Raw genomic sequence first — 19,213 nt, forward strand, 5'->3', positions numbered from 1 at the left:
TCAATATAGTATACAATATTATAGTATATTGTAGTTTTTATCTATTTGTTGATTTATATATTCATTAGTATTTTATGCAAATACTGACATGAAAAAAAGTCACTTTCAGCTCGTTTTTCTTTGTCCGCGTGCCCGTGCTCACAAACACGCGCGCGCTCACAGTAGCGGCTGTAGTATCAACGGGGCCTTCACAAAACACACATCAACTCAGCAAACATGTGAGTAAAACCGCTTGAACACCACTCACACGATCTCATTGAGTGCAAACACTTATGTGTTATATCGTATTTTAAATGTTCGATAATATCAGTGAATGTCAGTCTCGCTGAGTGTGTTTGTAAAGTTTGTGTTGTGCTAATATGTGCGAAAGCAACAAGTTAGCTTAGCGTTAGCTTCAAGGCTTGATATAGATTTTTATTCCCTTTCGGTTATTAAGTCTAGTCCGTTTAAATTGGGATTAGTGCATATGACGCTGTCAGTGAAGTTTATTTTTAATTCAAGAGTTTTTAAAGAGTTTTTGTGTTTTTATATAACAGCTACATGCTAACGGCTGAAGGTCTGTTTCTGACTGAATTTGTGGAAAGTTAAACTTTAAGAGTAACGTTAATTCAGCTAAAGACATTTTACTATAGTAATAATACATTTGGTTTGCCTTAGTTCTACATTTATTGTCTTTTATGACTAATGTGCCCTGAACTTTGCGGCCAAAACTTACAGATTTAATATAAAATCTTAATAAAGTACGGTTATATTAACCTAACTAAAGATGATGTCATAATTTCAACAACCTGATAGCAGTTTAATTAATATGCATCGATTCAGTCAGTGTTATAGATTCTGGGATCTTTTGATGTCATGCCATGAATTACTTTAGACAAGTGTTTATTAATTATAGGATATATCTTATTATAATGTACCTTATAATAATTTATTATAATATACCTTATTATAATTTAATTAAATATGTGTTTGATACACACACACAAACACATACATACATATATATATACATACATGCATACATACATACATACACACACACACACACATATATATTAGTAAAATGCTGATTGATTTAGGATGTTTATGTGAGAATAATTTCTTTCCCCACATAATTCAAACATTCTATTTTTAGCTTCAATCAACTAAAAAGAACTTGTATAATATGTTTAACAGATCATTAGAAAATCTATATGCAATAAATTAGAAATTTGGTTGAATATTAAATGTTTTGCTATGCTTTATGATGCTTTTCACTGGTTTATTAATGAACCTTATTTGTAAACCATTGTTTTATTGTACTAGTGATGAAATGCAAATGTTTGCCATTTGTGACTACTTATTTTTATATACTTATATTTTGTGCTTCCTGTCCCTTTCTGAATCACAGATCAGTGCACAAATGTAAACAGTCATTCAGAGGTTGGACACCTCTTCTAGTTATGTTGCAATATGCAAGTGGAAATTGTGCTGTATATATACAGGTCCTTCTCAAATAATTAGCATATTGTGATAAAGTACATTATTTTCCATAATGTAATGATAAAAATTAAACTTTCATATATTTTAGATTCATTGCACACCAACTGAAATATTTCAGGTCTTTTATTGTTTTAATACTGATGATTTTGGCATACAGCTCATGAAAACCCAAAATTCCTATCTCAAAAAATTTGCATATTTCATCCGACCAATAAAAGAAAAGTGTTTTTAATACAAAAAAAAGTCAACCTTCAAATAATTATGTTCAGTTATGCACTCAATACTTGGTCGGGAATCCTTTTGCAGAAATGACTGCTTCAATGCGGCGTGGCATGGAGGCAATCAGCCTGTGGCACTGCTGAGGTGTTATGGAGGCCCAGGATGCTTCGATAGTGGCCTTAAGCTCATCCAGAGTGTTGGGTCTCGCGTCTCTCAACTTTCTCTTCACAATATCCCACAGATTGTCTATGGGGTTCAGGTCAGGAGAGTTGGCAGGCCAATTGAGCACAGTAATACCATGGTCAGTAAACCATTTACCAGTGGTTTTGGCACTGTGAGCAGGTGCCAGGTCGTGCTGAAAAATGAAATCTTCATCTCCATAAAGCTTTTCAGCAGATGGAAGCATGAAGTGCTCCAAAATCTCCTGATAGCTAGCTGCATTGACCCTGCCCTTGATAAAACACAGTGGACCAACACCAGCAGCTGACATGGCACCCCAGACCATCACTGACTGTGGGTACTTGACACTGGACTTCAGGTATTTTGGCATTTCCTTCTCACCAGTCTTCCTCCAGACTCTGGCACCTTGATTTCCGAAGTACATGCAAAATTTGTCCAAAAGTCCAGTGTTGCTTCTCTGTAGCCCAGGTCAGGCGCTTCTGCCGCTGTTTCTGGTTCAAAAGTGGCTTGACCTGGGGAATGCGGCACCTGTAGCCCATTTCCTGCACACGCCTGTGCACGGTGGCTCTGGATGTTTCTACTCCAAACTCAGTCCACTGCTTCCGCAGGTCCCCCAAGGTCTGGAATCGGTCCTTCTCCACAATCTTCCTCAGGGTCCGGTCACCTCTTCTCGTTGTGCAGCGTTTTTTGCCACACTTTTTCCTTCCCACAGACTTCCCACTGAGGTGCCTTGATACAGCACTCTGGGAACAGCCTGTTCGTTCAGAAATTTCTTTCTGTGTCTTACCCTCTCGCTTGAGGGTGTCAATGATGGCCTTCTGGACAGCAGTCAGGTCGGCAGTCTTACCCATGATTGAGGTTTTGAGTAATGAACCAGGCTGGGAGTTTTAAAAAGCCTCAGGAATCTTTTGCAGGTGTTTATAGTTAATTAGTTGATTCAGATGATTAAGTTAATAGCTTGTTTAGAGAACCTTTTCATGATATGCTAATTTTTTAGATAGGAATTTTGGGTTTTCATGAGCTGTATGCCAAAATCATCAGTATTAAAACAATAAAAGACCTGAAATATTTCAGTTGGTGTGCAATGAATCTAAAATATATGAAAGTTAAATTTTTATCATTACATTATGGAAAATAATGAACTTTATCACAATATGTTAATTTTTTGAGAAGGACCTGTAGGTTATATGCAAAGCTGATTTATAATAACATGTCTTAAGAGACTGATAACCTCAGTACATAATCTATTCCACTGACAGCCGTGTGTAAATATACTAACTCTGTCTGTCTGTCTGTGAGGGGAGTGATGCTGATAAAACACAGAGCTGTGGCATTCCTGTCAATTTACAGGTTTTGGATATAGTAATATAGGAAATAAAATAGAAGTGGAATTGTTTTTCGACTGATAGCTATTGACTTAAAAAGGAATATTTCACCCAAAAATGAACTTTTGTTGTGAATGTACTCACCCTCGGGATGTCTGAGATGTAGATGAGTTTGTTTCTTCATCAGATTTGGAGAAATGGTGCTTTCCATCACTAGCTCACCAAATGGATCCTCTGCAGTGAATGGGTGCCAGAATGAGAGTCTATCTATTAAAGTCTTGTAAAGTGAAAAGCAGTGTGTTTGAAAAAAAAAAACAATTGTGATTACGATGTTTTTAATTTCAAACCACTGCCTCTAGTTAGAAAACTAGTCCTCTATCCATAATACTGCTTTCCTCAGGGTAAAACTTGTCCCGATTGATTCAAGAGAGAAATATGCACAGATCAAGTACCATTTACAAGCAAAAACAGCTCTAAACAAATATTTTTGGTGGATTTTGATGTGAGTAGACAACAGTGGATGGACTTTTTTGCTGGAGGACGCATTATTATGGATTATGGACTAGCATTTTGGCTAGTACACACAATTTAAACTTAAAATGTCTTGATGGATTTGGTAAAAAAATAACAATCAGCTTTTTGCTTCACACAAAAAATTGAAGTTGTGGATTACTGTGATGTTTTTTTTTTATCTACTGTTTGGACTCTCATTCTGACGGCACCCATTCACTGCAGAGGATCTACTGGTGAGCACGTGATGGAATGCTACATTTCTCCAAATCTGTCAAAGTCAGATCGTGATGAAATGTCCATGTTATACCCTTAATAAATGGAGGTCGATTTTATGTAATATTCGTTTACAAAAGCATATATTGTGTTGTACTGCTGGGGGATTTCAGCAGTGAGATTTCTGCCAGGATCACATGATCTGGAGGCTTATGGTACCTTCCACGTCTGGGTGTGGAATGTGTGTGTTTGTCTTTGCTCCTGATGATTCTCTCATACGGTCTCTTTCAGTCTCCCATCGTCCCTTTTTATCCTAACAAGGTTTGAATTTCATCCGCAGCATTAGACAGGAGTGAAGTCTGGCCCGAGGCCTTTTACATGTGATTTTACAGATTTTTACTGAAATAAACTTAATAGAATTTGACTCCATATTAAAAGTCATTGTGCAAAAATGGCTGTTAATTGTGAGATATTGTGATAGGATGTTTGATGTCTAATGCAATGACATTCAGACAATCATAAGTGTGCAAATAGTTTTTTTCCAAGTCAAGTCATATTTAATTAAATAGCTCGTTATATAATAGGGCTGGACGATTTATCGAAAAGTAATCGAAACCGAAATTCAGAACCTCTAACCGACGTAATTTTTGCCATGTCGGTTATTTAGATATTTTAAATCCTGTTAATACTTCACCCTTAAAAGCATACTAGCGCTTGTGTAGCCACATGACTCTGCTCCGTCCAGTTAGTGGTATAAAAGCAAAACATGGATGTGAACGCCGGTTCAACACATGGTGATGGTGCGTGAGCGGTGAGCCTTGCGTCTTCACTAAACTTTGTCAGTTGTAATTGTTTTATGGTTTGGACATTCAAGTGATTAGATGATCGGATGTGTATTATTATATCGAGCTACCATGTTCGCGCAGCTGCATTGTGGCATGAACACTCATATAAACAGTAGCTGTGAAGATCGGGCGCGCAGAGGAACACAGAAACTAGTTGTCAGCGCTGTCCTGTGATTTATCACTAAGGTAGCTCAGAATCTCAAAACTTATTATAGCATATTTTTCTACTTTTGAAGGAACTAGGCTATTTACAACCCAAAGTTTCACAATAATATAGAGACGGTATGACTAATTCACACACTCAAATTTCCAAGAACCGGGTATTCGATAAAACGCATGCATTTTGATTCTGCTTAACATTCCTGCGTTTCCATTTCAATTTGATTTAATAACGATTAAGTGCAGGAACTGAAAGAATTGGCGCCCTGTTTGTGCGCGCATGAAGCACAAGCGCGTGAACAGAGGTCGACGGTCGCACTGCGGGTTTCTGGTTTGTGTTAGTGATGTCTGATTCACGAATGAATCGTTCAATTTAACCGGTTCTTCTTAGTGAACCGGTTGAACCAGTTCAACAAATATAACTTGATCGTTTTAAACGGTTCGCGTCTCCAATACGCATTAATCCATAAATGACTTAAGCTGTTAACTTTTTTAACGTGACTGACACTCCCTCTGAGTTCAAACAAACCAATATCCCGGAGTAATTAATTTACTCAAACAGTACACTGACTGAACTGCTGTGAAGAGAGAACTGAAGATGAACACCGAGCCGAGCCAGGTACGAACGAACACGCCCAATGCTGGAGCAGTTCTCGTTCTCGAGTCAAGAGCCGGTTGCATCGGGTTTCGGATCACCAGTACACTGAACTGAGAACCGTTTCTGTCGGACACGTCTGATTTAAGAACTGATGATACTGCGCATGCGTATAATTTTTCACAATTTTTTTTTAAGATGAATGTATCTAATCTGTATATTTTGTTAAATTGTAGATTGTTATATTGTATAGGCCAACGGGGTTTTCAGGGAAGTTGGACAATAATTAAGACTCTAAAGACTCTGTTTAGTAGGAATAAGGGATGCTTTATGAAATATCTGTACTGTATTTATAGTTAACGATGACACATTCACAAATTGAGTTTGTGGTAAACAGAACATGAACACGAGTAGAGCAGCTGATTATACTGAACTGCAGCATGCTGGCTAGAGCGGTTCTCGTTCTGAACCGAAAACCGTTTCTGTCGGACGTGTCCGATCTGAGAACCGATGAGCTGATGATACTGCGCATGCGTGATTCAGCGTGAAGTAGACTGACACACAGCGCACAAGACTTAAATCCTCATATGCACATTATTGTTGTTACTGTATTTGGGTGCGTTGTTATTATTAATAATATTAATAATGTTCATCATCTGGCTGACTACGACTTAAATTTTTCTACAAATCCTGTCATACGTGCACAAACTGACAGTCACCACTTATAAGCTATTACTAAATATTGTAGAAACATAATTTTCTGTAAAGTTGCTTTGTAACGATTTGTATTGTAAAAAGCGCTATACAAATAAACTTGAATTGAATTGTTGCAAAACTTAATTGTAAACTTTTCATGATTAAAAGGTTTTTAACTGACTAAAGTTATGATTACTGACTTTATATATTTGAATGTTTGATAGACTTGACGCCATTATGTCATCGCCAATGACATCATTACGTCGAGCATAAAAGAACCGGTGAACCGTTTTTTTCAACCGGTTTATTGAATCAAACCGTCCGAAAGAACCGGTTAGTGGAAAAGAACCGAACTTCCCATCACTAGTTTGTGTCTGTTCTAGAGTTGTTCCGATTCCGATACTAGTATCGGAAATATCTCCGATACCACAACAAATTCTGGCATCGGCATCGGCGAGTACATGAACCCATATACCGATCCGATACCATTTTCAAGACCTAGTTATGAACGCTAGCTTTGCCTAACCGCTGCACGGTTCTTCTTCGCTGCTCAGAATGCATTGCAAACACAGGACGATGTGCTGTAATGCCACAAGCAACCCCTGTTTAGAGCAGCGAAGAAGAAATGAAAACGCGTTAGCAGCACTGATCTATATATGACTGGATCGCTCATCGCGTTCTAAACTGCCAACAGACAGTGAAGCCGCTTCAATATTACAGATCAGTGGTTAGCAGTATGTCCGCTGTTTAGCAGTATTTCAGACTGGACCAACCAGACAGTAAAACGGCGACTAGGGATGCCACAAGTACTGGCACTTCACTACCAAGACGGTGCTGAAAATTTTAAAATGTGATGATACCAGCGTCTCTGTAGAACCGGTAGTAAGTTTGAGTATATTCGTTACCCGCAGCTGCGTTCAGTCGCTTCCGTGTTAGTCTAAGCGCAGGGCTCCAGACTGTAGCCGAATATATATACTAGTGTCTGTGAATATTAAACTGCAAAATACTATTTAAATATTACTCCTGCAAAGTCTACATCTCTGTGGGAGACGGGCGCAGATGCACGGGAGCTCGCTGTTTTGTGGCTTCTGCCGTGTGTCACTATATGAGGACATGAACGCATAAACCGTCACTTCATGAGAATTTAACGTTTCATTTGAGAAAACTGTCATATCATAAACACAGACACTCAAAGATCTTCATGGCGAGTAAATTGACAATATATTAAGCTACTGTTGTAGCCTACAGTAGATTTAGCTACGTCTCTATGTAGTAATAATACGTCTCTATTAATAATAATAATTATGCCTAGACGGTTGCTTGTTTTTTACTTGTTTTGTTGTAAAGCGATTATCTGATTAATATTAGAGCTGAAACAACGAATCGATTTAATCGATTAAAATCGATTATTAAAATAGTTGTCAACTAATTTAGTCATCGATTCGTTGCTAAATAACTTATTTGCCATAAGCGGCTCATTTCGTGCATATTTCAAATCTGCGGTGACCAAAGTGTGGCAGTAATGAGCCACCGGAGGTTGTACTCAGCCAGTACAGCAGGAGAAGTAGCGAATAGCCAATAGCTGGCCTCGTTTTATGTCACGTGCTTCCCGAACAGCGTCTCTGCAGCATTCAGCAGGATGTGGGAGTCCTTTATTTTGAGCCTTCAAAAAAGAAGATTAACCTGTAAACTCTGCACTTCATATCGCGTCTTTTGCGCGCTCATGTTCGTTATTTCCTATGTAGGCGCGCAGTATGCGCGCTCATAATGGAAGCGACGCGTTCGCGACGCACCCGTTTTTCCAGGCGCGTCTACACAGCATCGAGTTAAAAACATTTCAACTTTTCAGAATGCGGCAAGCACACCGCGGGTCATGTGACAAGAACTAAATAATCAGCTTCATCCTTTCCCGTAACAACGTTAAAAGCTCAGCCAAGATGAAGGAACAGCTGATCATAGCTGTATATGGATTTCCATTTTGAAATAAATTTAGTAGCAGAGCTACTGCAAGCGATTTTTAGAGCTGTAAATCCATTTATCCTTTGCTGAAATTTCCGCGTCTTCAAGGCGAGAGCACGTCATGGTTGCTTAGATTCTGCACGAGCGCTTTGGAAAGGAGGAGAAAGCTGTGCGCCTAGCGTTTTCCACGCATTTTTAGGCGCGATATGTGAACGGCCCCTAAGACTTTTATTTGTGCAGATTCTCCAGTACAATGTTGTTTGCAAATGTTTAGTTGTAAAAGCTGATAACATTGCTTTTTAACAGTTAACATTTAAAGCTTTACAAACATGTTCTGTGATCAGTTTGTCGTTTACGAGTTCATAATTCAGTCGTGCAGCCTAATTATGACTGAACGAGAGAGGTAAATGTTTAAAGATATTTGAAATGCACTTTTTTTTCTAAGTATTCACTGCTCTTTTTCACACAGCAGGTTTTTTTGTGTGTCCGGTTTTTTTTTTCTTTTTCTGGACAACCTTCTGATGGATTTTACTTTAAATTGTGAGTTCCATTCAGGTTTCATGCCATTGGCACTTTATTCGAAGGATTGTTTACAATTTCACAGCATAAGCTATAAAGCTGTTTCCCAGTAAATAATAAAATACAACGCACTGCAATCTTATTTTGTTTTATCCTTATTCTTCGTGAAAATATGTTCTGAAAGATTCCTTAATAAGCTTTGTTCAGGATGTTAAACTACTTTAGGAGCTCTAAGGACTGCCATGGTGAAAACATTTGAAATCTCCTTGTGAAATTTGCTAGAGTATGGGTCAGTGTTTTGATTGCAGAAGAGTTCGACAAAGGATCACTAACACATAATAAAACAACTCCAGGTATATTTTTGATGAGGATATGACAATGCACAATGGTTAAAATCTCTTAAAAATCTATGCTGAATGATAAAGACCCTTTATTAATAATTTACTTGGGGGGAAAATGGAAAAAAACTAAAGTATAAGTACATAAACCGATTAATCGATTAATCGTAAAAATAATCGACAGATTAATCGATTATCAAAATAATCGTTAGTTGCAGCCCTAATTAATATAGAATTTTTTATATTCCTAGACTTATTTGTTGCAGTTTTTTATACACTAATATTGTAAAACTAAAATACTAAAATACCTTTTTTAGTTTGCGGTGTTAGATTTTTGGCTGCATTTGAAGTTCTTTTTCACTTAAGAAATTAAATAATATTACTGTCAAATTCATGTCAGATAATAAAAATACTGTAATAAATACAGTAGTTAACCATGTATTTGTTCATGTTTTATCAAGGGATAAGTCTGGAGCACACCATAAAATAATTCTAGAAATTTACACAGGGCTAGTAGTATATACAGCTGTATATACAGATACACACCCAGGTATCGGATCAGTACTCGGTATCGGCCGATACCCTGAGCCCAGGTATCGGAATCGGTATCGGGAAGAGAAAAAGGGTATCGGAACATCTCTAGTCTGTTCTCAGACTGTTCCATGTATTTCCACTGTAGAAAAGGTTGTTCCAAGTGGAAACTGACTTCTTTCATATTTGTCGACCAATATACAGAAAACTACATCAGTATATCATCATAAACCAAGTCTTTTTTGTCTTACGTGAACGCAAACAGATGAGAAGGAAACACACATGTACAGTATTTTTGCTTAAAGAGACAACAGCCTAATAAACGCGCTGCCTGTCATTAATGTTAATCAAAGAACAAAAGAAAATCATTCACTGATCTTGACTATATTTAATAACTTTAATTGATCAATCTTTATTTTATTTATAAAAAGAAAACTATGCAGTGTTTTTAAACTTTTAATTACAGTTTCTGTACCTGAAATTTTGTTTAGTTGTATTTATTTATGATATGGCTAATTGATTTGTTTGTTCCTATCTTATTACTAACTGTTTACTTGTCTTTAACACTTTAATATTTGAAATTTATATTAATCTGTTTTTGCTATGATTTTTTTTTTGAAAGCAAAGGCAAAATTCCTCTTGCAGTGTTTTGTAGGCTGCTGATTTTTTCTCATGTTATTCAGCTGCAACAGAATGCTTTGTAAAAAGACAGAATACATGTTTGACTTATAAATGTTTGACTTAATTATTTTTAATATTAATATTTTTTTTCTTATTGGAATCGAAACTAGGAATCGATAAGAATTAGAATCGATAAAATTCAAACGATACCCAACCCTAGTAAGAAATGTTACCAACATGGATAAAATAACTGCTGATAGTGAGCTATGATGTCAGATAGAGCTGAAACAACGAATCGATTTAATCGATAAAAATCGATTATTAAAATAGTTGTCAACTAATTTAGTCATCGATTCGTTGCTAAATAACTTTTATTTGCCGTAAGCGGCTCATTTCGTGCATATTTCAAATCTGCGGTGACCAAAGTGTGGCAGTAATGAGCCACCGGAGGTTTTACTCAGCCAGTACAGCAGGAGAAGTAGCGAATAGCCAATAGCTGGCCTCGTTTTATGTCACGTGCTTCCCGAACAGCGTCTCTGCAGCATTTAGCGGGATGTGGGAGACTGGGAGTACTTTACTTTGAGCCTTCAAAAAAGAAGAGTAACCTGTAAACTCTGCACTACTGAGCTGTTTAAGGGGACGTTCACATATCGCATCTTTTGCGCGCTCAAGTTCGTTATTTCCAACACCGCACCGCATCGAGTTAAAAACATCTCAACTTTTCAGAATGCTGCAAGCGCATCGCGGGTCATGTGACAAGAACTAACCAATCAGCTTCATCCTTTCCCGTAACAACGTTAAAAGCTCAGTCAAGATGAAAGGAACAGCTGATCATAGTTGTATATGGATTTCCATTTTGAAATAAATTTAGTAGCAGAGCTACTGCAAGCGATTTTTTGAGCTGCAAATCCATTTATCATTTGCTGAAATTTCCGCATCTTCAAGGAGAGAGCACGTCATGGTTGCTTATCAAAGGCAGACGCCTCAGGGGCGCTTCTGCCCGAGCGCTTTGGAAAGAAGGAGAAAGCGGCGCGCCTAGCGTTTTCCACGCGTTTTTAGGCACGTTTTCAAATTCAAATTCAGTCGTGCAGCCTAATTATGACTGAATGAGAGAGGTAAATGTTTAAAGATATTTGAAATGCACTTTTTTTTCTAAGTATTCACTGCTCTTTTTCACACAGCAGGTTTTTTGTGTGTGACTGTCCAATTTTTTTTTCTGGACAACCTTCTGATGGATTTTACTTTAAATTGTGAGTTCCATTCAGGTTTCATGCCACTGGCACTTCATTCGAAGGATTGTTTACAATTTCACAGCAAAAGCTATAAAGCTGTTTCCCAGTAAATAATAAAATACAATGCACTGCAATTTTATTCTGTTTTATCCTTATTCTTCGTGAAAATATGTTCTGAAAGATTCCTTAATAAGCTTCGTTCGGGATGTTAAACTACTTTAGGAGCTCTAAGGACTGCCATGGTGAAAACATTATTTTAAATCTCCTTGTGAATTTGCTAGAGTATGGGTCAGTGTTCTGATTGCAGAAGAGTTCGAAAAAGGATTACTAACACAATAAAACAACTCCAGGTATATTTTTGATTAGGATATGACAGTGCAAAATGGTTAAAATCTCTTAAAAATCTATGCTGAAGGATAAAGACCATTTATTAATAATTTACTTGGGGGGAAAAAATGGAAAAAACTAAAATATAAGTACATAAACCGATTAATCGATTAATCGTAAAAATAATCGACAGATTAATCGATTATCAAAATAATCGTTAGTTGCAGCCCTAATGTCAGATCGCTCTTTTAATAGGAAAAAATATCTCACCTTTAATAGTCAATCATATTTGCAGTACAAACCTTGTCAGTGAACTATGAGGGCAAAAAAACAAAACAGAAACAAAATATTTGTTCATTAATCGTAATCTAGGTAAAATTTTCAATTAATTGATTTTAGGCCATAATCGTCCAGCCCTATTATATAATACAGATTGTGTTCAACAGGGGGAAAAAAGTCAAAGTCAGGGGAAATGTTTATGCTGTATATATGACGGTTTTGATTATGAACCTGTTCAAAGTGTATTGAATGTTATATCCAACCTTCTTTTTTCTTTGTTTTCAGACCATGTCTTACCTGTACTTCCTTTTTTTATAATTCTCTTTATGGTGTGTTTGTTTGAAAAAAGCACTACATGTTTGTTTAGGTGTCTTTTATGCAGCTCACCCTGCTCATTCCAACCTGTAATTACTCCACTATAAAATAACAAAATAAAGGTTCTTTATTGGCTTCTATGGTCCCATGAATAACCTTTAACATCCATAGGATATTTCCATTCCACAAAAGATTCTATATAGTTGGAAAAACTAAAACAATTTTAAGAACTGTTCACTGAAAGGGTGTTTGGGGAATCAATAATGATGGTTATATGGCATCTCTTTTGAAATCTTAATTTTTTAGAATTTATGTAGTCAATATGCCACTAGGTGGCATTAGAATATCACATGCTGTTTGCCACACTAGATTTCTATTAGAATAACACTACAGGACATTTATGTGCGCAACAGATGCTTTCTGACTAAATCAACTCACAATACACAGCCCAAATCACATTAGCAGTAAGTACAGAGTATGTTTTGCTAGGCCTTATTGCTTTAAAAAACAAATACTGTCCTCTCCAGTAGATTTTTCTTTTGATTTCTTTGACTTTTCCAGCTAACCTGACAATTATGTCTTTTTTTCTATAACATGTGAAATGTAAAATGGTTTTCTCTTTCTGTGTCATAGGTCCGCTCCGGGTGCAGATGGATCTGGTTCTGCAGGGATGTCTGGGAATAACCGCAAACTGCAGCAGACACAGGCACAGGTGGATGAGGTAAGAGCACACACCTGACACCATTTGCCAGTGTTCTTCATGGTTGGCCATAAACAGTTGACTTGATTTCTGTCTCTCAGTGTGATGCGAACAGTTAAACAATCCCAGGACAACTCGTAAAGATGTACAATGACTAATGCTCTCATTGAATATTTAAAATAGCTTTAAGACTCCTCCCATTGCAGACATGACTTCAATATTATCACTGTGAACTATACAAGTCTGTACTCTACTGTTTTTGGGCGACACAACAAATACAAGCTATAATGATATGTTTTGTCTACTGCTAAATTCCCAATTTTCCTTAAAACTACTAGAAAATAATTTATTTTTCTTATTTAAATGTATTTATTTACTCATTATATGGTTATGTAAGACAAATTCAGTAAATGTGTTTCATGAAATGAGCAGCAGGTGGCCACTGCATATCCAAATATACAGCCAGACATGCACATGGACAGCTTTTGTTTCATCTGTTCATCAACCTATTTAGTCACATTCTACACTGTTTCATCAACAGCAACGTGACAAGACGCCAGCACAGTGGCTCATGAGCAAAATTACCCACCACTGCACGAGTAGAATGTTAATTTCATAGAAGAAATCAAATCCAAGTCTAAGAATATTAATGTGAAAATATATATAATAATTTATACACAATAAAGTAGATAAATATTTGAAGCAAATCACAGTTCTTTCTGCAGGCAAAGACAAATAAACTATTCTATTTATTAGAAATGCACCATTCACCTGCCAGAAATGCACCATTTCCATTTGTATCTTTGTATAGTAGGCTATTTTGTGCTGTTGCTTGTAATTTTATTTGCTCTTATTTTACAACTGACTATTTACTAGTCTTTAAAAATGTAGACTATTAAATTTATATTGTTTAAGCTATTAGTTTAGGAGGTATTGAAGCCTTTTTTCTGTGGCTGGTAAAAAAAAAAATCTGGCTTTTAAGTCGCCAGCCATTGGCAGGTCTGGCAAAAAGTTAGTTTTAGGCCCTGTATACTTGTATCTCATTTCAAAATTTGATTTAAGGTAAATGATATACCATTTAAATGTTATAGAAGGTTCTACTTTCTCTTTCACTCTCTCTCTCTCTCTCTCTTTCTGTTTGACTCCTCCCTAAAGTGAGCAGCATAATCCGTCAGCAGTTTTTACACATCTCTTCTGCAGCTCACCACATGATTTCTGTTCAAGGAATTTTACACCAGGACATATAACAGGTCTCAGCACACTATATCCCCATTGACCTCTCCCGTCAGATGTCTTCGTTCAGTCTGGTGCGAGCTCATAGGCTGCCGGTCGGTTATGTAACACCCCGTCACTTTGGTTATGCAAGTGAAACATGTATCTGCACATGCTGGCTCCCCTTCCACACTGATCTCTCTTAAAGGGGCGGAGCTACATCACCCTGCAACAGGGTTTGTGGAGCACTAGAGCACATACGAGGAGGCTAAGATGTTTGTGTGCCGTTGCTATTGACTTTGTTATGCAATTGTATTATAACAGTATAACGGGATTTTTTTTTCATGCTTTCCATTACTTAAAACATCTGCTGAAGATGTAAAGATTGTTCAGAACAAATATAAGCAACAGGATATTATGTCATTCTCTAAATTTTCTATATTTGATAACGAATAAAACATAAATAGATAATAAAGTCAAAACATACTTTTTGAGTAGATCGAAGTGTAAGCGCACAAATAATGCATCAAATTCTGTTCATCCTAGTAAGAAAGAGTTATATGTTATATATTGACTCTTCAAACACAGTCATACAGTTTAAATGTATTTTAATGTGTTCGTGGAAATGCAAAACTTTATCAGGTTCTGTTTTCCTTATCATTCTATTTGAATCTTTCTTTGTATAGATTGTTGATGAGTGGTTTTAAGGGGCAGTGATGTTCTCATTCTAAAAAATAGAAAAATGCACTCCAGGCAAGATGAATCATCAGTGTTCATGGTTTGCTTTCCAGAAAGACATTTTTAAAAGCAGAAGTTATTTGTATTTGTATTATATTTGTTAACTTTTAGGAGTACATTAGCATATATAATGTTAAAATGTTGTCTGAAACAAAAAACTTTTATGCTCAATGAGGCTGCAATTTATTTGATCAGGAAATACAGTAAAGAAATAAATAAAAAAAGACTTAAATATTATTGCTGTTTTAAATAGTTTCTCTGTTTGAGTACGTTTCAAAATGTAATTTATTGCTGTGAATGCAAAGCTTCACATCAACATCATTACTCCAGTCTTCAGTGTCACACAATTTTTCAGAAATCATTCTAATATACTGATTTGCTGCTCAAGAAACATTTCTTAATATCAATATTGAAAACAGTTCTGCTGCTTCATATTTTGGTTGAAATCCATTTTTTCCTAAACAGCATTTGTTTATAATATAAGTATTTTGTAACATAACATTGTCGATCAATTTATTTTAACAAATCTTACTGACCCCAAACTTTTGAATATTAATTAATGTATTTAAGTTAACAGAACTAACAGTCACAAAGCTGCAGATTGTACTGTAGATGTGTAATAGCTCTGACACAGACTGGTTTCCCAAATGTTGGATAATCAAAAGAAAATATTTGTCTAGCCTTGACCTAGTTGGACATCTCTTGCCACATAGAATGCAAGTGTATTTTGTTTTCAGGCCTTACTTTTCTTTTTTTTATACTAGCAACAAAACATTTGTCACATTGTACTATGTACAGTCGTGGCCAAAAGTTTTGAGAATTACATAAATATTGGAAATTGGAAAAGTTGCTGCTTAAGTTTTTATAATAGCAATTTGCATATACTCCAGAATGTTATGAAGAGTGATCAGATGAATTGCATAGTCCTTCTTTGCCATGAAAATGAAAACTAATATTTATGTCATTCTCAAAACTTTTGGCCACAACTGTACAGATTTACTGAATTAGTGGGTTTTTGTTTGTCCACCCGCCTCTTGAGGATTGACCAAGTTCTCAATGGGATTAAGATCTGGGGAGTTTCCAGGCCATGGACCCAAAATTTCAACATTCTGGTCCCCGAGCCACTTAGTTATCACTTTTGCCTTATGGCACGGTGCTCCATTGTGCTGGAAAATGCATTGTTCTTCACCAAACTGTTGTTGGATTGTTGGAAGAAGTTGCTGTTGGAGGGTGTTTTGGTACCATTCTTTATTCATGGCTGTGTTTTGGGGCAGAATTGTGAGTGAGCCCACTCCCTTGGATGAGAAGCAACCCCACACATGAATGGTGTCAGGATGCTTTACTGTTGGCATGACACAGGACTGATGGTAGTGCTCACCTTTTCTTCTCCGGACAAGCCTTTTTCCAGATGCCCCAAACAATCGGAAAGGGGATTCATCTGAGAATATGACTTTGCCCCAGTCCTCAGCAGTCCATTCACTATACTTTCTGCAGAAGATCAATCTGTCCCTGATGTTTTTTTTTTGGAGAGAAGTGGCTTCTTTGCTGCTAACAAGACGATTACTGAAATGATCTCAGCAGGTCCTTTAATGACAGCAATGAAATGCAGTGGAAAGGTTTTTTTGGGATTAAGTTAATTTTCATGGCAAAGAAGGACTATGCAATTCATCTGATCACTCTTCATAACATTCTGGAGTATATGCAAATTGCTATTATAAAACTTAAGCAGCAACTTTTCCAATTTCCAATATTTATGTAATTCTCAAAACTTTTGGCCACGACTGCGGTTCTGTGAAATCTCATTAGTCCAAAATCCTACTCTGTCCCACTTCATATCAAATATGGTCAGATTTGCTGTGATTTTACTCTGTATCCCACAGCATTTTTGCTTTCATTGGGAACAGGTGAATGTTGCTGGATAATCATGATGGTACAGGTTATGACATTGTTTCTCACTGTGCTGTAAGTATGGGACGCTGCCCACTAAATGACATGATCCTGCTGCTTGTCTGGTTTTAAGTAGTCGTCTCCAGCCATGCTGCCAAAAGTCTCACATCATTAAACTGATTAAATAACCTGCAGTGGTGTTCACACAGTTGATGGTTTACACACATGACAAGATTCCTAGATCTTGATTACTTTTCCAGCCCTTAGCATCACTTCTCCACAGTTTTTCTAAGAAACCTCTAAGAGGAATCCTCTTGTTGATCTAGGTGGTGGACATCATGAGAGTGAACGTCGATAAGGTCCTGGAACGAGACCAGAAGCTGTCTGAGCTGGATGATCGTGCCGATGCCCTGCAGGCCGGTGCTTCACAGTTTGAGACCAACGCTGCCAAACTCAAGAGGAAGTACTGGTGGAAGAACTGCAAGGTATATCAAGGATGCGCAGGAGAGATCATATCATATACACTCATTTAGTTGAAATACGTTTATTAAATATTAAGGCTCCAGAGCTTATTGGATGTTTTCCAAAATATTTGCTCCCGGTTTTTTTAGTTGTTCTTCATGCATCTGCAGTATAACAATAACATATAACTGTAGCATAACTCTGTGTATACTATAGTGTAGATAGTGTTATACTAGTGTCATACTCTTTTATACTATCGTATAACGATAGTATAACTTCTGTGTTTCCCATAAGATCATATGCAAAAAATGAAGACACTAATATGCAGAAAAAGATTTAATTGTTTTGTCTTATTGTAAAAATACAGAGGTTAGTTTTTGTGCTCACAAAAGCTCATAGTAATTAAGAAATATAAAGGTCATTTCATTTAAATAAAAAAATATATTTAGGACATTTATTTATTATAGTGTGTGTGTGTGTGTGTGTGTGTGTGTGTGTGTGTGTGTGTGTGTGTGTGTGTGTGTGTGTGTTATGAAGATGAGAATAATATAAGAAAAGTGGTAATTGCTAAAGCAGGTAGCAAATAATATATTCTCAATAAAAAGTGGATAACATTTGAACTTAAGGCACCAAATGACAATATGTTCTTGTTTATTGTTTTTGCAGATGTGGGCCATTTTGATAGCTGTGGTTCTTGTCATTATTGTCATCATTATCAGTGAGTATCAAAGTATTCACAGCCTCTTAAACTCCCTAACATGGGTGGCAGATGCTCAAAAAGACACTGATCATGAGACGTCAGCTGAATGTATTTGATTATTATTAAATATATGGTAGTCTTATGAAAGTATATTAATATTAAATCTAAACCCTGTTCTTTTTGTCTCTCTCAGTCTGGACGCAGTCATAAAGACAGAAATCTGGTTATAATCAGAAGAAAAGATCAGGATATGAAGTCTTATCTATCGACTTCAGAAGGAAGAGATAACGAATGAACACTCTTCCAATACGTTCTAACCTGCTGATTTTCAAAAGCATATTTTGTAAACTATCCTCAATGGTTTTTTTTTTTTAGTCTTTGTTTTTAATAACAAGGATTTGAATGTTACAGAATGCCATTTCCATGCACATCTAACACTCCTCTGTGCAAACCACAGAACAGTGACTGACCGTGCAAAGGTTACAAAATGATCCAAAACCACACTTTCATGATAATATGAGTCATTTTGCTATTATTTGGAGGCCAAGACATATTGACCAAAACTCTTGTGAAAGCCATTTGCCAAGATCTCATTGATGAATCCCTTATGGACTCTTTCAGTGGACGGCAGTAAACAGACACTCTTGTTTTCACTGCATCAGAGTCTTTCTGTGCCAACAAGACATAAGAGCCTTTCCTGAACAACCACAGACGTGCCTTTAAACAGCTCCACTGCCGTCCCGTAACAACAGCACACAACTCTGCTCTGATTTTACTCAGAATGTCTACATAAAAATGGTGTATGTAAGTTTGATATCTTATTGAAAGATTGAATTTTGAAGTGATAATTCACTAATTATTTAACTGCATTATATACGTTGCCTTAAGTAGAAATAGTTTGTTAGGAAATATCTTTGCTTAATGATATTTCAGTAGTATTGAATTTTGGTCTTTTCTTCACTTCTCACTCACGGTGCCAAAACATTTTATTTTTGTTTATCTGAGCTTTTTTTTTGTATGTATCTTTGTATATCTCACGTGTATAAATTGTAAACGAGTGCAATTCTATAGTGTGGCCTTACAAACTGTTAAACCTGTTGAATTGCCTGTGATGGCTCAATAAAACACAGATTTAACATCCTTTAGTACTCGCATTTTACTCACAA

The 19,213-nt window shown here is 36.5% G+C and overlaps 1 protein-coding gene across 1 annotated transcript; it reads left to right on the top strand.

Annotated features, from left to right (window-relative positions):
• The first annotated feature begins 114 nt into the window (after nt 1-114).
• On the top strand, nt 115-19,187 carry LOC132119679 (vesicle-associated membrane protein 3-like). Its single transcript, XM_059529853.1, has 5 exons — nt 115-218; nt 12,982-13,069; nt 17,212-17,370; nt 18,014-18,065; nt 18,241-19,187. Coding segments are annotated over exons 1-5 (318 nt in total). The 5' UTR covers nt 115-216; the 3' UTR covers nt 18,258-19,187.
• The last annotated feature ends 26 nt before the right edge of the window (nt 19,188-19,213 follow it).

The sequence above is a fragment of the Carassius carassius genome, chromosome 38 (assembly GCF_963082965.1).
Source record: "Carassius carassius chromosome 38, fCarCar2.1, whole genome shotgun sequence".
NCBI lineage: Eukaryota > Metazoa > Chordata > Actinopteri > Cypriniformes > Cyprinidae > Carassius > Carassius carassius.

What these genes read in the sequence shown, in the direction of transcription:
- LOC132119679 (XM_059529853.1), top strand. An exon ending in CACAGGCACAGGTGGATGAG is followed by an intron (nt 13,070 to 17,211) that starts GTAAGAGCACAC and finishes TTGTTGATCTAG; the next exon opens with GTGGTGGACATCATGAGAGT. An exon ending in ACTGGTGGAAGAACTGCAAG is followed by an intron (nt 17,371 to 18,013) that starts GTATATCAAGGA and finishes TTGTTTTTGCAG; the next exon opens with ATGTGGGCCATTTTGATAGC.